At 35.6% G+C, this 18225-nt stretch overlaps 2 protein-coding genes across 2 annotated transcripts; one reads left to right on the top strand and one right to left on the bottom strand.

The window, feature by feature from the left end:
- Window positions 1-9459: 9459 nt before the first annotated feature.
- LOC130678466 (uncharacterized) lies at window positions 9460-10035 on the bottom strand. The gene has a single exon (XM_057485679.1). It carries the CDS (start codon window positions 10033-10035, stop codon window positions 9460-9462), a length of 576 nt encoding a protein of 191 aa, XP_057341662.1.
- A 6042-nt stretch (window positions 10036-16077) lies between these two features.
- Window positions 16078-17344, top strand: LOC130663634 (uncharacterized). The gene is made up of 3 exons (XM_057462977.1): window positions 16078-16329; window positions 16401-16512; window positions 16585-17344. The coding sequence occupies exons 1-3, from the start codon at window positions 16085-16087 to the stop codon at window positions 16699-16701; spliced, it is 474 nt and encodes a 157-aa protein (XP_057318960.1). The 5' UTR covers window positions 16078-16084; the 3' UTR covers window positions 16702-17344.
- The last annotated feature ends 881 nt before the right edge of the window (window positions 17345-18225 follow it).

Genomic DNA, 18225 nt, shown 5'->3' with positions numbered 1-18225 from the left:
TTCGAGAAAGTTGGTTTCTTCAACTTTCCAGGTCGCGAAAAAGAGATTTTCTAACTTGTGTTCTAATTATCAGAAATGAGTCGGACCAAGCTTAGAACGCTTATTTCGATGCATAGAAACGATATTTCGCGAATCGGAGATTTTCCGAGAAAGTCGGTTTTTTCGACTTTTCAGGTCGCGAATACACGATTTTCTAACTTTTTCCCTAATTATCAGCAATAAGTCCGACTAAGCTTAGAACGCTTATTTCGAAGCATAGAAGCAATATTTAGCAATTCGGAGATTTTTCTAAGAAGTTGGTTTTTTCGACTTTTCAGGTCGCGAAAAAGAGATTTTCTAACTTTGGTCCAAATTATCAGAAATAAGTCGGACTAAGCTTAGAACGCCTATATCGATGCATAGAAACGATATTTAGCGATTCGGAGATTTTTCTAAAAAGTTTGTTTTTTTGTCTTTTCAGGTCGCGAAAACACGATTTTCTAACTTTTTCCCTAATTATCAGAAATAAGTCGGATCAAGCTTAGAAAGCTTTTTTCGATGCATAGACACGATATTTAGCGAATCGGAGATTTTTCGAAAAAGTCGGTTTTTTCGACTTTTCAGGTCGCGAAAACACGATTTTCTAACTTTTTCCTTAATTATCAGAAATTAGTCGGACCAAGCTCAGAACGCTTATTTCCATGCATAGTTACGATATTTGGCGGTTCGGAGATTTTTCGAGAAAGTCGGTTTTTCGACTTTTCAGGTCGCGAAAACACGATTTTCTAACTTTTTCCCTAATTATCAGAAATGAGTCGGACCAAGCTCAGAACGCTTATATCGATGCATATTTACGATATTTGACGGTTCGGAGATTTTTCGAGAAAGTCGGTTTTTTCGACTTTTCAGGTCGCGAAAACACGATTTTCTAACTTTTCCCCTAATTATCAGCAACAAGTCCGACTGAGCTTAGAACGCTTATTTCAAAGCATAGAAGCAATATTTAGCAATTCGGAGATTTTTCGAGAAAGTCGGTTTTTTCGACTTTTCAGGTCGCGAAAACACGATTTTCTAACTATTTCCCTAATTATCAGCAATAAGTCCGACTGAGCTTAGAACGCTTATTTCAAAGCATAGAAGCAATATTTAGCAATTCGGAGATTTTTCTAAAAAGTTGGTTTTTTCGACTTTTCAGGTCGCGAAAAAGAGATTTTCTAACTTGTGTCCTAATTGTTAGAAATTAGTCGGACCAAGCTCAGAACGCTTATTTCGATGCATAGTTACGATAATTGGCGGTTCGGAGATTTTTCGAGAAAGTCGGTTTTTTCGACTTTTCAGGTCGCGAAAACACGATTTTCTAACTTTTTCCCTAATTATCAGAAATGAGTCGGACCAAGCTCAAAACGCTTATTTCGATGCATAGAAACGATATTTAGCGAATCGGAGATTTTTCGAGAAAGTCGGTTTTTTCGACTTTTCAGGTCGCGAAAACACGATTTTCTAACTTTTTCCCTAATTATCAGCAATAAGTCCGACTGAGCTTAGAACGCTTATTTCAAAGCATAGAAGCAATATTTAGCAAGTCGGAGATTTTTCTAAGAAGTTGGTTTTTTCGACTTTTAAGGTCGCGAAAAAGAGATTTTCCAACTTGTGTCCTAATTATCAGAAATGAGTCGGACCAAGCTCAGAACGCTTATTTCGATGCATAGTTACGATATTTGGCGGTTCGGAGATTTTTCGAGAAAGTCGGTTTTTTCGACTTTTCAGGTCGCGAAAACACGATTTTCTAACTTGTGTCCTAATTATCAGAAATGAGTCGGACCAAGCTCAGAACGCTTATTTCGATGCATAAGTACGATATTTGGCGGTTCGGAGATTTTTCGAGAAAGTCGGTTTTTTCGACTTTTCAGGTCGCGAAAACACGATTTTCTAACTTTTTCCCTAATTATCAGAAATGAGTCGGACCAAGCTCAGAACGCTTATTTCGATGCATAGTTACGATATTTGGCGGTTCGGAGATTTTCCGAGAAAGTCGGTTTTTTCGACTTTTCAGGTCGCGAAAACACGATTTTCTAACTTTTTCCCTAATTATCAGAAATAAGTCGGACTAACCTTAGAACGCCTATAACGATGCATAGAAACGATATTTAGCGATTCGGAGATTTTTCTAAAAAGTTTGATTTTTGTCTTTTCAGGTCGCGAAAACACGATTTTCTAACTTTTTCTCTAATTATCAGAAATGAGTCGGACCAAGCTTAGAACGCTTATTTCGATGCATAGTTACGATATTTGGCGGTTCGGAGATTTTTCTAAGAAGTTGGTTTTTTCGACTTTTCAGGTCGCGAAAAAGAGATTTTCTAACTTGTGTCCTAATTATCAGAAATGAGTCGGACCAAGCTCAGAACGCTTATTTCGATGCATAGTTACGATATTTGGCGGTTCGGAGATTTTTCGAGAAAGTCGGTTTTTTCGACTTTTCAGGTCGCGAAAACACGATTTTCTAACTTTTTCCCTAATTATCAGCAATAAGTTCGACTGAGCTTAGAACGCTTATTTCGATGCATAGTTACGATATTTGGCGGTTCGGAGATTTTTCGAGAAAGTCGGTTTTTTCGACTTTTCAGGTCGCGAAAACACGATTTTCTAACTTTTTCCCTAATTATCAGAAATTAGTCGGACCAAGCTCAGAACGCTTATTTCGATGCATAGTTACGATATTTGGCGGTTCGGAGATTTTTCGAGAAAGTCGGTTTTTTCGAGTTTTCAGGTCGCGAAAACACGATTTTCTAACTTGTTCCCTAATTATCAGCAATAAGTCCGACTGAGCTTAGAACGCTTATTTCAAAGCATAGAAGCAATATTTAGCAATTCGGAGATTTTTCTAAGAAGTTGGTTTTTTCGACTTTTCAGGTCGCGAAAACACGATTTTCTAACTTGTGTCCTAATTATCAGAAATGAGTCGGACCAAGCTTAGAACGCTTATTTCGATGCATAGTTACGATATTTGTCGGTTCGGAGATTTTTCGAGAAAGTCGGTTTTTTCGACTTCTCAGGTCGCGAAAACACGATTTTCTAACTTTTTCCCTAATTATCAGAAATGAGTCGGACCAAGCTCAGAACGCTTATTTCGATACATAGTTACGATATTTGGCGAATCGGAGATTTTTCGAAAAAGTCGGTTTTTTCGACTTTTCAGATCGCGAAAACACGATTTTCTAACTTTTTCCCTAATTATCAGAAATTAGTCGGACCAAGCTGAGAACGCTTATTTCGATGCATAGTTACGATATTTGGCGGTTCGGAGATTTTTCTAAAAAGATTGTTTTTTTGTCTTTTCAGGTCGCGAAAACACGATTTTCTAACTTTTTCTCTAATTATCAGAAATGAGTCGGACCAAGCTTAGAACGCTTATTTCGATGCATAGTTACGATATTTGGCGGTTCGGAGATTTTTCGAGAAAGTCGGTTTTTTCGACTTTTCAGGTCGCGAAAACACGATTTTCTAACTTTTTCCCTAATTATCAGAAATGAGTCGGACCAAGCTGAGAACGCTTATTTCGATGCATAGTTACGATATTTGGCGGTTCGGAGATTTTTCTAAAAAGTTTGTTTTTTTGTCTTTTCAGGTCGCGAAAACACGATTTTCTAACTTTTTCCCTATTTATTAGAAATGAGTCGGACCAAGCTCAGAACGCTTATTTCGATGCATAGAAACGATATTTAGCGAATCGGAGATTCTTCGAGATAGTCGGTTTTTCCGACTTTTCAGGTCGCGAAAACACCATTCTCTAACTTTTTCCCTAATTATCAGAAATTAGTCGGACCAAGCCCAGAACGCTTATTCCGATGCATAGTTACGATATTTGGCGGTTCGGAGATTTTTCGAGAAAGTCGGTTTTTTCGACTTTTCAGGTCGCGAAAACACGATTTTCTAACTTTTTCCCTAATTATCAGAAATGAGTCGGACCAAGCTCAGAACGCTTATTTCGATGCATAGTTACGATATTTGGCGAATCGGAGATTTTTCGAGAAAGTCGGTTTTTTCGACTTTTCAGGTCGCGAAAACACGATTTTCTAACTTTTTCCCTAATTATCAGAAATTAGTCGGACCAAGCTGAGAACGCTTATTTCGATGCATAGTTACGATATTTGGCGGTTCGGAGATTTTTCTAAAAAATTTGTTTTTTTGTCTTTTCAGGTCGCGAAAACACGATTTTCTAACTTTTTCCCTAATTATCAGAAATGAGTCGGACCAAGCTCAGAACGCTTATTTCGATGCATAGTTACGATATTTGGCGAATCGGAGATTTTTCGAGAGTCGGTTTTTTCGACTTTTCAGGTCGCGAAAACACGATTTTCTAACTTTTTCCCTAATTATCAGCAATAAGTCCGACTGAGCTTAGAACGCTTATTTCAAAGCATAGAAGCAATATTTAGCAATTCGGAGATTTTTCTAAGAAGTTGGTTTTTTCGACTTTTCAGGTCGCGAAAAAGAGATTTTCTAACTTGTGTCCTAATTATCAGAAATGAGTCGGACCAAGCTTAGAACGCTCATTTCGATGCATAGTTACGATATTTGGCGGTTCGGAGATTTTTCGAGAAAGTCGGTTTTTTCGACTTCTCAGGTCGCGAAAACACGATTTTCTAACTTTTTCCCTAATTATCAGAAATGAGTCGGACCAAGCTCAGAACGCTTATTTCGATACATAGTTACGATATTTGGCGAATCGGAGATTTTTCGAGAAAGTCGGTTTTTTCGACTTTTCAGATCGCGAAAACACGATTTTCTAACTTTTTCCCTAATTATCAGAAATTAGTCGGACCAAGCTGAGAACGCTTATTTCGATGCATAGTTACGATATTTGGCGGTTCGGAGATTTTTCTAAAAAGTTTGTTTTTTTGTCTTTTCAGGTCGCGAAAACACGATTTTCTAACTTTTTCCCTAATTATCAGAAATGAGTCGGACCAAGCTCAGAACGCTTATTTCGATGCATATTTACGATATTTGACGGTTCGGAGATTTTTCGAGAAAGTCGGTTTTTTCGACTTTTCAGGTCGCTAAAACACGATTTTCTAACTTTTCCCCTAATTATCAGCAATAAGTCCGACTGAGCTTAGAACGCTTATTTCAAAGCATAGAAGCAATATTTAGCAATTCGGAGATTTTTCGAGAAAGTCGGTTTTTTCGACTTTTCAGGTCGCGAAAACACGATTTTCTAACTATTTCCCTAATTATCAGCAATAAGTCCGACTGAGCTTAGAACGCTTATTTCATAGCATAGAAGCAATATTTAGCAATTCGGAGATTTTTCTAAAAAGTTGGTTTTTTCGACTTTTCAGGTCGCGAAAAAGAGATTTTCTAACTTGTGTCCTAATTGTTAGAAATTAGTCGGACCAAGCTCAGAACGCTTATTTCGATGCATAGTTACGATAATTGGCGGTTCGGAGATTTTTCGAGAAAGTCGGTTTTTTCGACTTTTCAGGTCGCGAAAACACGATTTTCTAACTTTTTCCCTAATTATCAGCAATAAGTCCGACTGAGCTTAGAACGCTTATTTCAAAGCATAGAAGCAATATTTAGCAATTCGGAGATTTTTCTAAGAAGTTGGTTTTTTCGACTTTTCAGGTCGCGAAAAAGAGATTTTCTAACTTGTGTCCTAATTATCAGAAATGAGTCGGACCAAGCTCAGAACGCTCATTTCGATGCATAGTTACGATATTTGACGGTTCGGAGATTTTTCGAGAAAGTCGGTTTTTTCGACTTTTCAGGTCGCGAAAACACGATTTTCTTACTTTTTCCCTAATTATCAGAAATTAGTCGGACCAAGCTCAGAACGCTTATTTCGATGCATAAGTACGATATTTGGCGGTTCGGAGATTTTTCGAGAAAGTCGGTTTTTTCGACTTTTCAGGTCGCGAAAACACGATTTTCTAACTTTTTCCCTAATTATCAGAAATGAGTCGGACCAAGCTCAGAACGCTTATTTCGATGCATAGTTACGATATTTGGCGAATCGGAGATTTTTCGAGAAAGTCGGTTTTTTCGACTTTTCAGGTCGCGAAAACACGATTTTCTAACTTTTTCCCTAATTATCAGAAATTAGTCGGACCAAGCTGAGAACGCTTATTTCGATGCATAGTTACGATATTTGGCGGTTCGGAGATTTTTCTAAAAAATTTGTTTTTTTGTCTTTTCAGGTCGCGAAAACACGATTTTCTAACTTTTTCTCTAATTATCAGAAATGAGTCGGACCAAGCTTAGAACGCTTATTTCAAAGCATAGAAGCAATATTTAGCAATTTGGAGATTTTTCTAAGAAGTTGGTTTTTTCGACTTTTCAGGTCGCGAAAACACGATTTTCTAACTTTTTCCCTAATTATCAGAAATGAGTCGGACCAAGCTCAGAACGCTTATTTCGATGCATAGTTACGATATTTGGCGAATCGGAGATTTTTCGAGAAAGTCGGTTTTTTCGACTTTTCAGGTCGCGAAAACACGATTTTCTAACTTTTTCCCTAATTATCAGCAATAAGTCCGACTGAGCTTAGAACGCTTATTTCAAAGCATAGAAGCAATATTTAGCAATTCGGAGATTTTTCTAAGAAGTTGGTTTTTTCGACTTTTCAGGTCGCGAAAAAGAGATTTTCTAACTTGTGTCCTAATTATCAGAAATGAGTCGGACCAAGCTTAGAACGCTCATTTCGATGCATAGTTACGATATTTGGCGGTTCGGAGATTTTTCGAGAAAGTCGGTTTTTTCGACTTCTCAGGTCGCGAAAACACGATTTTCTAACTTTTTCCCTAATTATCAGAAATGAGTCGGACCAAGCTCAGAACGCTTATTTCGATACATAGTTACGATATTTGGCGAATCGGAGATTTTTCGAGAAAGTCGGTTTTTTCGACTTTTCAGATCGCGATAACACGATTTTCTAACTTTTTCCCTAATTATCAGAAATTAGTCGGACCAAGCTGAGAACGCTTATTTCGATGCATAGTTACGATATTTGGCGGTTCGGAGATTTTTCTAAAAAGTTTGTTTTTTTGTCTTTTCAGGTCGCGAAAACACGATTTTCTAACTTTTTCTCTAATTATCAGAAATGAGTCGGACCAAGCTTAGAACGCTTATTTCGATGCATAGTTACGATATTTGGCGGTTCGGAGATTTTTCGAGAAAGTCGGTTTTTTCGACTTTTCAGGTCGCGAAAACACGATTTTCTAACTTTTTCCCTAATTATCAGAAATGAGTCGGACCAAGCTGAGAACGCTTATTTCGATGCATAGTTACGATATTTGGCGGTTCGGAGATTTTTCTAAAAAGTTTGTTTTTTTGTCTTTTCAGGTCGCGAAAAAGAGATTTCCTAACTTTTGTCCTAATTATCAGAAATGAGTCGAACTAAGCACACAAGGCTTATTTCGATGCATAGAAACGATTTTTAGCGAATCGGAGATTTTTCGAGAAAGTCGGTTTTTTCGACTTTTTAGGTCGCGAAAACACGATTTTCTAACTTTTTTCCTAATTATCAGAAATAAGTCGGACCAAGCTCAGAACGCCTATATCGATGCTTAGAAACGATTTTTGGCGATTCGGAGTTTTTTCTAAAAAGTTTTTTTTTTGACTTTTCAGGTCGCGAAAACACGTTTTTCTAACTTTTTCCCTAATTATCAGAAATGAGTCGGACCAAGCTCAGAACGCTTATTTCGATGCATAGATACGATATTTAGCGATTCGGAGATTTTTCAAAAAAGTTGGTTTTTTCGACTTTTCAGGTCACGAATACACGATTTTCTAACTTTTGTCCTAATTATCAGCAACACGTCGGACCAAGCTCAGAATGCTTATTTTTATGCATAGAAGCGATATTTAGCACTTCGGAGATTTCTCTAGAAAGTTGGTTTTTTCGACCTTTCAGGTCGCGAGAAAGATTTTCTAACTTTTGTCCTAATTATCAGAAATGAGTCCGACTTAGCTCAGACAGAGTGACTATTCTCCCCTACCTATCTATGATAAGATCACAAGTCCATTCCTTACCAACTGAGGACTTCAAATTTTTCCTACATCCAAATCCTCATTTCTGCCATTTCAAACAACACACCGTACTCATCTATGATAAGGTTACAAGTCCATTCCTTACCAACTGAGGACTTGAAATTTTTCCTACATCCAAGTCCTCACTACTATTTATTTTTTTCGCCTAACATGGAAATTTTGCTCACGCATCATTCATACGAGATAAGTCTAATGCTTATACCGACACTAATGAACTATAATAAATAAATAAATTAAGTTATTTTCTAGATTGATTTAAATTAACTAATTATAGTAGAGTTATAGAACTGTATATGTTTTATCAATTTTGATGTGAATTTTAATTGCGTTAAATGATTTAAATAAATTAATCAAAATATACTATTTAAATAAATTTTCAATTATATATATATATATATATATATATATATATATATATATATAGTTCGGTAATACGTAGATGAATTCAAAAGAGCTGTAGTAGTGAGGACTTTGGATTACGAAAATTTCAATTCCTCAGTGTTATTGTGTTGAAGTGGTGGGGAGGAGCGAAAAAGCAAATTTAACTGGTCCGGTAATAAGTAGGTGAATTCAAAAGAGCTGTAGTAGTGAGGACTTGAGTTTATCGGTCTTTCAAGTCCTCAGTTTGTTGGGTAGTAGTGGTGGGGGAGAGCGGGAAGGTAAATTCCACTAGTTTGGTGCAGAATAGTTATATTAAAAAGAGCTGTAGTAGTGAGGACTTGAGTTTATCGGTCTTTCAAGTCCTCAGTTTGTTGGGTAGTAGTGGTGGGGGAGAGCGGGAATGTAAATTCCACTAGTACGGTACAGGGAAGTCAAATTGAAAATGAGCTGGATTGAGGACTTGAGTTTATCGGTCTTTCAAGTCCTCAGTTTGTTGGGTAGTAGTGGTGGGGGAGAGCGGGAAAGTAAATTCCACTAGTTTGGTACAGAGTATTCAAATCAAAAAGAGCTGTATTGAGGACTTGAGTTCATCAGTCTTTCCTCAGTTTGTTTGGTAGTAGTAGTAGTAATAGTAGTAGTAGTTTTTTTTTTTTTTTTTTTTTTTTTAGGAAGGAGATTGAGGGAAAAATGCGTCACCGCACCGTAGAAAACACTATTCATATGAAAAGCATAAGCTGCTCTCCATATGCCTATTGTTCTCCGTGTGCCGGGCTCCTCCCCCAAGGATGTATTTACTTAAATGATGTTTTAAGCAAATAACTGTATCCTTGGGGGCCCTACCGGCTAAAAACCTCAATCCCTTCCTTCTTCAGACCTAGCACTGCGAGACCGCGTTAGCATTACTTCGCAGTGCTAGTCTTCCTCTTCTTGTCGCCGTCGCTGTCTCTCTTCTCATTCTATTCGCTACACAATCTCTTCCTTTTTCTTTTCTAACGACACTTCTCGGACGTACTTCGTCATGGTCTTAAAATTGTCTGCCGTCGCCAACATTCAAGGTATTACCAGGTCAGCGGCATTTGGCACTTCTTTCTCCTCCTGAAAGCGCAGCCGTATTTCAGACCAACGCTGACAGGAAAAGAAAGTGTGCTCGGCAGAGTCGACAACTTGCGGACAGTACTGGCAATAAGGATCGGTTCGGATCCTCATGCGATACAAGTACTCATTGAACTGGCCATGACCGGAGAGAAATTGGGAAAGGTAGTAATCCACCTCTCCTTCTTTCCGTGAAATCCAGTCACGGACTCGTTCAATGAGCCTGAATGTCCAACGTCCCGTTTCCGCATATTCCCATCGCTCTTGCCAGAGTTTCAGGGTCTCCTCGCGTTCTCGAGCCTTAACTCTTTCCAACGGTTCTTTCCCAGCCCGACGGGCATCCCAGATGCGTCTCCGCTCGAACCCTAAAAGGTCGATCGGAATCACACCCGCGATGACCATCACGGCTGCTTCCGAAACCGTTCGGTAAGCGCAAGCTATCCTCAGTGCGTCTCTCCGTTGAACAGATGCCAGTCGTCGACGATAGCATTCTACTTTAAGTGACTCACACCAGATTTCTGCTCCGTAAAGCATTATCGAGTTTTGAGACACTCATGAGAGCTCGTCTACGGCTGCTCCTCGGTCCTCCGACGTTCGGCATCAACCGAGAAAGGTTTGCTACCAATTTTGCCGCTTTATTAGCCGCACCGACAATCTGATCGCGAAACGTAAGTTTCGTATCGATCGTCACCCTGAGGTATTTCAGAGAACTTCTACTCTCGACGTGTTGATCTACGACGAGAGCGCGGAAAGGACTCGGAAACCACCTCTGGGCTGTGAGTACTATAACCTCAGTTTTCGCCTTAGCTAATGCCATACCATGGTCATTCAGCCAAGCGTCCACTTTGGTCGCGACCAGGCTTGCTAATCTTTGCGCACTCTTGTAGGAGCGCGCAAGGATTAGTGCTGCCACATCATCAGCAAACCCCTCCAGTATCACCTCACTCGGTAGGTCTAGAGGTAGAAGTGCGTCGTAAAGGAAGTAGTAGTAGTAGTAGTAGTAGTAGTAGTAGTAGTAGTAGTAGTAGTAGTAGTAGTAGTAGTGGGGGGTGCGAGATCGATATTCATATATAGTACCTCGACATTTGTAAAATATACTAGTTACTTACATACTCAATTTAGTCTAGTAACGATGGATTTTCAAATAAGTTGCTTTAAAACACTTGTCAATGTGACAATCGATTGTAATAGTATACGATGGTTCAAATTTGCTGACATAGTAGCAGTTTTTAATGAAGAATTCAACGTGTACCTAAATATTGAAAATTTAACGTCAATTATTTCGGAAGATAATAAAAAAAATTGTGGCCAACTTTTACTTTCTCTAGACACTAGTTCAGAATTCAACGTCAATGATTTATTTGTGAATTCTTATGCAGTCTATCAAATAATATACAAATATGTATTTAAGAACAATACATATAAAGATTTACTTGACGCTAATAATTTAGCTGATTATATACTTAAAAAGTTAATGGAAGAAGACGCGACAACATCAAATAATTCAATCTACAATAATTTACGAAATGGAATTAATTTAATCGATAGAAGAATGAAAAATTTATATGAGTATATAATGCGTAAATTTTATTTGTGCTAAAATAACTGTGACTCTACTTTTTATGTATTTAATTTAATTATTCGTAACAAAATGTATAAAAATCAACTTATAAAATGTAGTCAAACAAATAAAAAACAATAAGGTTAATTGTTGTTCTTTTTATGCGACTTTTATTTTTTCAATTTATGTCACTATTCTAAGAATAACTATTTTTTCGATGTTTTGCAATGTATTTCAGCTGTATTGATATACGTCATCCGATACAATGATCTTGCACTATTAGCAGTACATTCAATTGTTTTTCATTACTTTTTTTTCATGATCGATATTTAATGCATACTACGGAAGTATCTAAAATATGCGTAATTGGAATTTTTAAAAGTCAAACTTTCAGAAAAACTTCTTCCTGTCAATAATGGAAGAATAATATCGTTTATACAATATTTCTTTTATGCTGTTTACTTTTTTTTTCTCAGTGGACTGTAAATAGCTCCAGATAACGTAAATATCAAAATAATCGAATAAAAAAATATATATATCTTTATCCTCCTTACCCCCCCCCCCCACCCCTGCTTGCATTCACTACCTAAATAATTCGTCTCATAGTAAGCGTACTATTTTGTACCCTGTACTGACAAACAACGATTATGTGCATGTAAAAATAACAGGTCTTCAATTAGGTGGACAACAAGTAACGTAGGTAGGAACCAACATTTTACTTAACAATCTTAATTACATATTAATCTGTATATGTGATGCACAGCGTCTGTAACGATTTGTTGCGACAGAAAACTCAATCTCATAATCGAAAAATTGTACATACGCATAAGCGATAGTAATAACTTATACGATATATTTAAATTCTTTCTGATGAATAAAAGTCTATTACTTCATATTAATAAGATCCCTGAAATATAAAATCTTACAAATACAATTGGACCACTAAATATTTATCATTTATATCTACTGGTATTTTTTTTCTGAGCCGCATCGGACCCCCCTACTTCTTCTACTTCTTCTTTATTGGATAAGGCTCAGAAGAAGAAAGAGTCGCGCGCGAGGAGACACCTTTATTTATAGTATATCTCGGAATTAAGTGATAAAGGATAAGTAGTGGGGAGGAGCGAAAAAGCATATTTCACTGGTCCGGTAATAAGTAGATGAATTCAAAAGAGCTGTATTGAGGACTTGAGTTAATCCGTCTTTCAAGTCCTCAGTTTGTTGGGTAGCAGTGGTGGGGGGGAGCGGAAAAGTAAATTCAACTAGTATGGTACAGAGTAGTCAAATTAAAAAGAGCTGGATTGAGGACTTGAGTTTATCCGTCTTTCAAGTCCTCAGTTTGTTGGGTAGTAGTGGTGGGGGGGGGAGCTGGAAAGTAAATTCAACTAGTTCGGTATAGACTAGTCAAATTAAAAAGAGCTGAATTGAGGACTTGAGTTTATCCGTCTTTCAAGTCCTCAACGACTGATAATTTATACATTCCCCTACTCTAAATTCTAGACTCGGTTTCACTTGCACTTGCACTGACTCAACACCCCCCCCCCCCTTTTTTTTCTTACTCTTTCTTAAGAATACCTATAAATACAGGTGTCTTCTCGCGCGCGACTCTTTCTTCTTCTGAGCCTTTTCCAGTAAAAATATAAGAAGAAGAAGGAGGGCCGACGCAACTCAGACAAAAAAAACTACAGATTTCGTCGTATCCGTTCAATGTTAAAGCTAAACAAATGATATCGCTTATAGTCTAGAATTTTTTTTGTATAACAAAATTATGAGAATTAAAATGAGAAACGAAGAAATGGATTTGTTAACTTATCATTGATGGGTACATGACAATAAACACTCTGTTGCGGATATTACCCTGATAGCCAGAGTTTCTGATCAGAGAACGTTGGCTATCAGGGTAATATCCGCAACAGCCCTAATAGCCAGAGTTTCTGATCAGAGAACGTTGGTGTACATATGAGTTGCGGCGACAAACTTGACGACAAGTTGTCGATAAGTCAGGTATTCAAGTTTCTGATCAGAGAACGTTGGTGTACATGAGTTGCGGCGACCAACTTGACGACAAGTTGTTGACAACAGTTAAACAAGCTGAAAGTTGTCGACAAGTTGCGGGCAACTTGGCTATCAGGGTGAATGTAGGAAAAATTTAAAGTCCTCGGTGTGTGGGGTAAGAAATGGATTTGTTAACATATCATTGATGGGTACATGACAATAAACACTCGGTTGCGGATATTATCCCCTGATAGCCAGAATTTCTGATCAGAGAACGTTGGTGTACATGGGTTATCGAGAATTCAGTCCAAGTCAAGTTGGTCGCCGCAACTCATATGTACACCACCGTTCTCTGATCAGAAACTCTGGATATCAGGGTAAATCCTCATTTCTGCCATTTTGAATTACAGACTGAAATGTTCTATTCGAATTACTGTAAATTCTCCATAAAGTTCCGCTGTGAATAGTTAAATTCTTCTTAATGTTCCCCCCCCCCCCCCCACACACACACACACCTTCTCTTTAATATTTCCCCTTCGTTCGCACGACATTAGGTAGAGCATATTCATATGTGTGAGAGCATATGTAAGATGTCGATAAGACAGTTATTTTGTGAACTAGCTTAGCCTTATCATCATAAAAATATAAACATCACCTCTGCTATAATATCATTATAAGTATTAGTAAACATGCAGTGCATATTTTAAAAAATAGATACTCATTTAGTTATTGATAATTATTTTAATATTACTCATTATCAAGTTTCAGTGCATAATATCAGATAATTTAACTTATAAAATTGCTCAATAAAGAGAACGAATATTTAATATTTCCCGGGCACTATTTCAGTGTATTAGTGAGTTACCATTCTTTGGATTCATTGGTTTATAAAAAATAAGCTACACCTATGTAAGATCTACTTTGAATAGTTTCCTATCCTCACCACCCCCCCCCCCCTCTCCGAGACCGAATTTTTATAGAGAGTTTACTGTAAATAAAAGTAAATTATCTCCAGGATGGAATAAAATTACATAATTAAAGTAGAGTTATTGAACTGTTGAAACTTTAATAATTTCGATATAAATTTTATTTGTATTAAATAAATAATAATTAAAATGAATTTCAATTGCGTCGTCAAATGATTAAAAGAATTTCAATTATTTTACAACTGTATGAAAAACTATATAATTAATATAAGCCACTTGTAGATATATTGAGGAAAAAATTAAGGCTTATGGAATTTTTTTGTATTGTCTTTTTTTTTTCAACCTTCCCAACAGATCTCACTTATAGTCTGAATTTTTTTTTTATATCATTCAATTTACGAGAATTAGAATGCGAAACAAAGAATTTTTTCCTAGCGCCATCTAACGGAGATTTTTGTTACTCTAATGTTTTGAAATAATGATAAATAACCTGCAATCTCGACTTAGGATAACATTTCTCGCTTTGTTCCAAGAGACATTATTTTATTATTTATGTATTATTATTATTATTATGATTATTATGTATTATTTTATTCATATACTTTACACAAAATAAAAAACGAACTTTATAAAATATCGTAAGTTTCTAAATTACCAACGTTCAAGTTGGTTACCATGTTTGGAATGATACTCCTATCGGAATTGTTGAATCAGCTTGTCCTTCGTCTTCTCCTCCAGCGATCCTTTTTTAAGAGGTGGGGAAGGGGAGGGGGGTAAAATGAGTAGTGAAGGTGTTTTCGTGTGCTGCTGTTGAGTCCTACCGTCACTCGCTTTCATCCCCTCTCAAAATGAGTGAGTCCGTGCGGACTTTGACGTCACAGTAACTTCAATTTCCCTGGACTGTCGCTGCCATGCAGTCTCGCCATATTGTCTGCAGCTTAGTCCCAGCAAAATAATCCCTTAATTGGTTTTTTGAATATTTTGGGAAAGTTTTGCCAACAAGAGGATTATAGTCATAAAAATATGGAATTAAACGTCTGGCAAAAAATCCTTATGGGTTTTCTCAAAATATTCATTTATTTTATATTCTAAGTGACCATTACAATAATTGTATTCTTATTTTATTTCTACTATATCTATATATATATATATATATATATATATATATATATATATATATATATCTAAATATACAGTAGAACCTCGATAACTCAAACCTCGATAAGTTCAAAACCTCTGTAACTTAAAAATTTTTTTGATTCCCTTCCCTTCACAGCTTAAAACCTCTATTACTTAAAGTACAAAACCTCGATAACTCAAACAATTATTTTGAGCATTGCCCTCGATAACTTAAAATAATATTTTGGTGACCTCCATAACTTAAAGTAATATCATTGAGTCATCGTATTAAGTATGTATGCAAACAAAAGGTTTCGCCAAAAGCTTAATTGATTTTCACTTTAGTCTTTCACTTAATCGGGAACTAGGGAAATAAAGGATAAAGGGGAGGGGGAGGACCTTTACTCAGTAGGAATTTTCATATAAGAGTAAATATATATGTATAAATAAATAAAAATCTATCATTTCTATTAAATTATATGTATCTTTTTCACACTCAAGTTTCCAATCAATAAACCTCGTTAACTTAAAAATTTTACTTTAATAACCTCTCTAACTTAAACTCTCGATAAGTAAAAAACTCGATAACTCAAATTTTTTTACGTTTCCCTTGAATTTTAACTTATCGAGGTTCTACTGTATAAGGTATTCTAAAATTCCCGCCTATAGATATAATTGTTTTATTTCATTTTTCTATATGGTGGTCATAGAGAGCGCTGTGTAACCCGTTGGCTACACAACACTGGTACACAACTGACCATTATCCATCTATATTCACCTGACAGTATTAATAGTACAACCGTCAAAGAGAGAGAAGACTTCTTCTCTCTGCAACCGTCAGAGTTTTTAACAAAAGACTGCGCAGTACAATGAAACAAAGAACGGTCGATAAAATAACCATGTTGTGTTTGGTTAATCTGTTTTTTTTTCTTCTTTTATTAAGTGAAGCGACGTGAGTTTTTTGTGATAATTTTGTGTCAATATGAATAATGAAAATTGTAATTTAATTGGAATGCAATTTAATTCATATGATGAGTTTGAAAAATTTATATCGGAATATCAAAGAAGAAATAAATGTGTTTTATCTAAAATTGATTCACGTTTTTTATTAGAAAATAGTTATAAAATAAAGCCAAACATGAAATTAAAATATAAATTGATACATTTAGTTTGTAAACATGGTGAACATTATTATAAATCACAAAGTCGAGGGCTTCGTAATGTCAAGTATGTATAATTTGTTGAATATACCTCGTATGATTGTATTGTAATTAATAATATTCTTTATATTGATTTAGGACATACAAACTGGGTTGTCCAATGTTTATTCGAGTTGTAGTCTCGGAGGATAGACAATTCTTGATAATAAAAAATGCAAACGAGTTACACCAATATCATGAAGACTCAGATGTACGTATATTATATATTGTGTAAAAAAAAGAAATAAAATAGGTTAGTAATGTATATGTATATATTTCGTAGGAATTCTTCGATTTATATCCTGAACAACGGAGACTAGATCCAGACTACTGTTACGTCCCAGCCTGTATGGCAGATGACGTAGACTTTTACTTCCTTAATTACCGACCTGAAACCTAACTAATTATATCGAATATCGATAATCTAGTAATTCCAATAATATTTAATTAATCATATAAAATAATATAATATAATAATAGAATAATATTATTTAAGACATTTGAACGTTAAGGATATGAGTAATAATTGATAAACTTATTTTTCTGTATTTTATCAAATATAAATAAGCGCTGACGCCTCGAGTTAATCCTCGAGACGTGCAGCTGCACAAATATCTATTTTGTTTAAGATAGCTTTTGTTAATAGATAAGTGACTCATTTGTTAGTAACAAAAGTGGAAAGATCGTGAGAACTAAGTATTTTCAATAAATATTAGAATGGATCATTCGAGAACATGCGTTATCTCGAATGACCCCTCCATATGACTCGATGCGCGGGTCTGATGCCCAAACGTATTGATAAGAGTTACTCTAGTTTTTCTCGATCCAGAGAAGTCAGTCTGAGATATAGAATCATAGAGAGCAGTCAGGCTCAATATTAAAAACTCAACTTTGTTCTCACATTCTCGAAGCTATTGTTAAGAATAACTTAACAATATTATAACATCAGAATTGTACGTTTCACAAATTCTCCAACTATCTCTTTATTCGTTGAATAAAACAGATCCAGATAATATATTTAATAACATATAAAATTAACCAGTTTATTTCAACCACCAAATGGTGGCTGTTCAACCCATACTTAATTATTATTTATAATTATATGTAAGTTTCCATCACGTCCAATATAAATCGACCGCTCAACTACGCCAGCGCCAAAACATCAACCAGGACGTAACAACTTATATATAATTGAAATTGGTGGCAGCGACGGATTCGAACAGCCCCCGAATAGACTGGTCAAAATCTCAAAAATCCGAAAATTTTTTTTTTTAAACAAAAAATTGACATCAAGCTATCAAAGTGAAAATTAAAGTGAGAATTGAAGTGAGTAAAACTAATAATAATAAAAATTCAAATTAACAAAATTAAAATTTTATAAATAATTAAAAGAAAATCATAAAAAAATAATTAAAATAATAATATCGAACATTTAAATTAAAAATTCGGAAATTTTTTTAAATCTCCGAGATCTGAAATTTAAATTTTTTTTTCGCTCTCATAAAATAATAAATAAAGAAAAATGTATAAAAATCGATTGAAACAAAAATTTCAAATTAAAAATTAAAGTCAAGGTAAAATTATTAGTGAGTGAAGTTAGTGAAAAACAAAAAAAATTTATTATCAAAATTAAAAATAAAACCTCAAGACAATATTCAAAGAGAATATTCAGGTCGAGTAAGCAGAGAACCTGAAAAATTGTTTTTTTTGCTGATTCAACCAAATTACCATCATCATTCACGGCTTCCGACGGACAGTTCAACACCAATAAGTGCTGAGAAATCTACAACATCGTGTTACCTGCTGACCTTCACCATCAACCTTCCGACAGCAACGAAGATCTTCACATCAATCATAATTTATTTTTACAATCATCTAAGTAGTAAGTCGATTTATCGATATCATTCAATTTTGTAAATTTTTT

This window comes from Microplitis mediator, chromosome 2 (assembly GCF_029852145.1).
Source record: "Microplitis mediator isolate UGA2020A chromosome 2, iyMicMedi2.1, whole genome shotgun sequence".
In the NCBI taxonomy this organism is placed as follows: domain Eukaryota; kingdom Metazoa; phylum Arthropoda; class Insecta; order Hymenoptera; family Braconidae; genus Microplitis; species Microplitis mediator.
This window is presented reverse-complemented; position numbering and strand designations above follow the sequence as displayed.

Bases quoted from the DNA above. Each gene is read 5' to 3' on its own strand.
- LOC130678466 (XM_057485679.1), bottom strand. From the start codon at position 10,035: ATGCTTTACGGAGCAGAAATCTGGTGTGAGTCACTTAAAGTAGAATGC.
- LOC130663634 (XM_057462977.1), top strand. From the start codon at position 16,085: ATGAATAATGAAAATTGTAATTTAATTGGAATGCAATTTAATTCATAT. The intron at 16,330-16,400 runs GTATGTATAATT...ATATTGATTTAG, and splicing joins CGAGGGCTTCGTAATGTCAA to GACATACAAACTGGGTTGTC. The intron at 16,513-16,584 runs GTACGTATATTA...TATATTTCGTAG, and splicing joins AATATCATGAAGACTCAGAT to GAATTCTTCGATTTATATCC.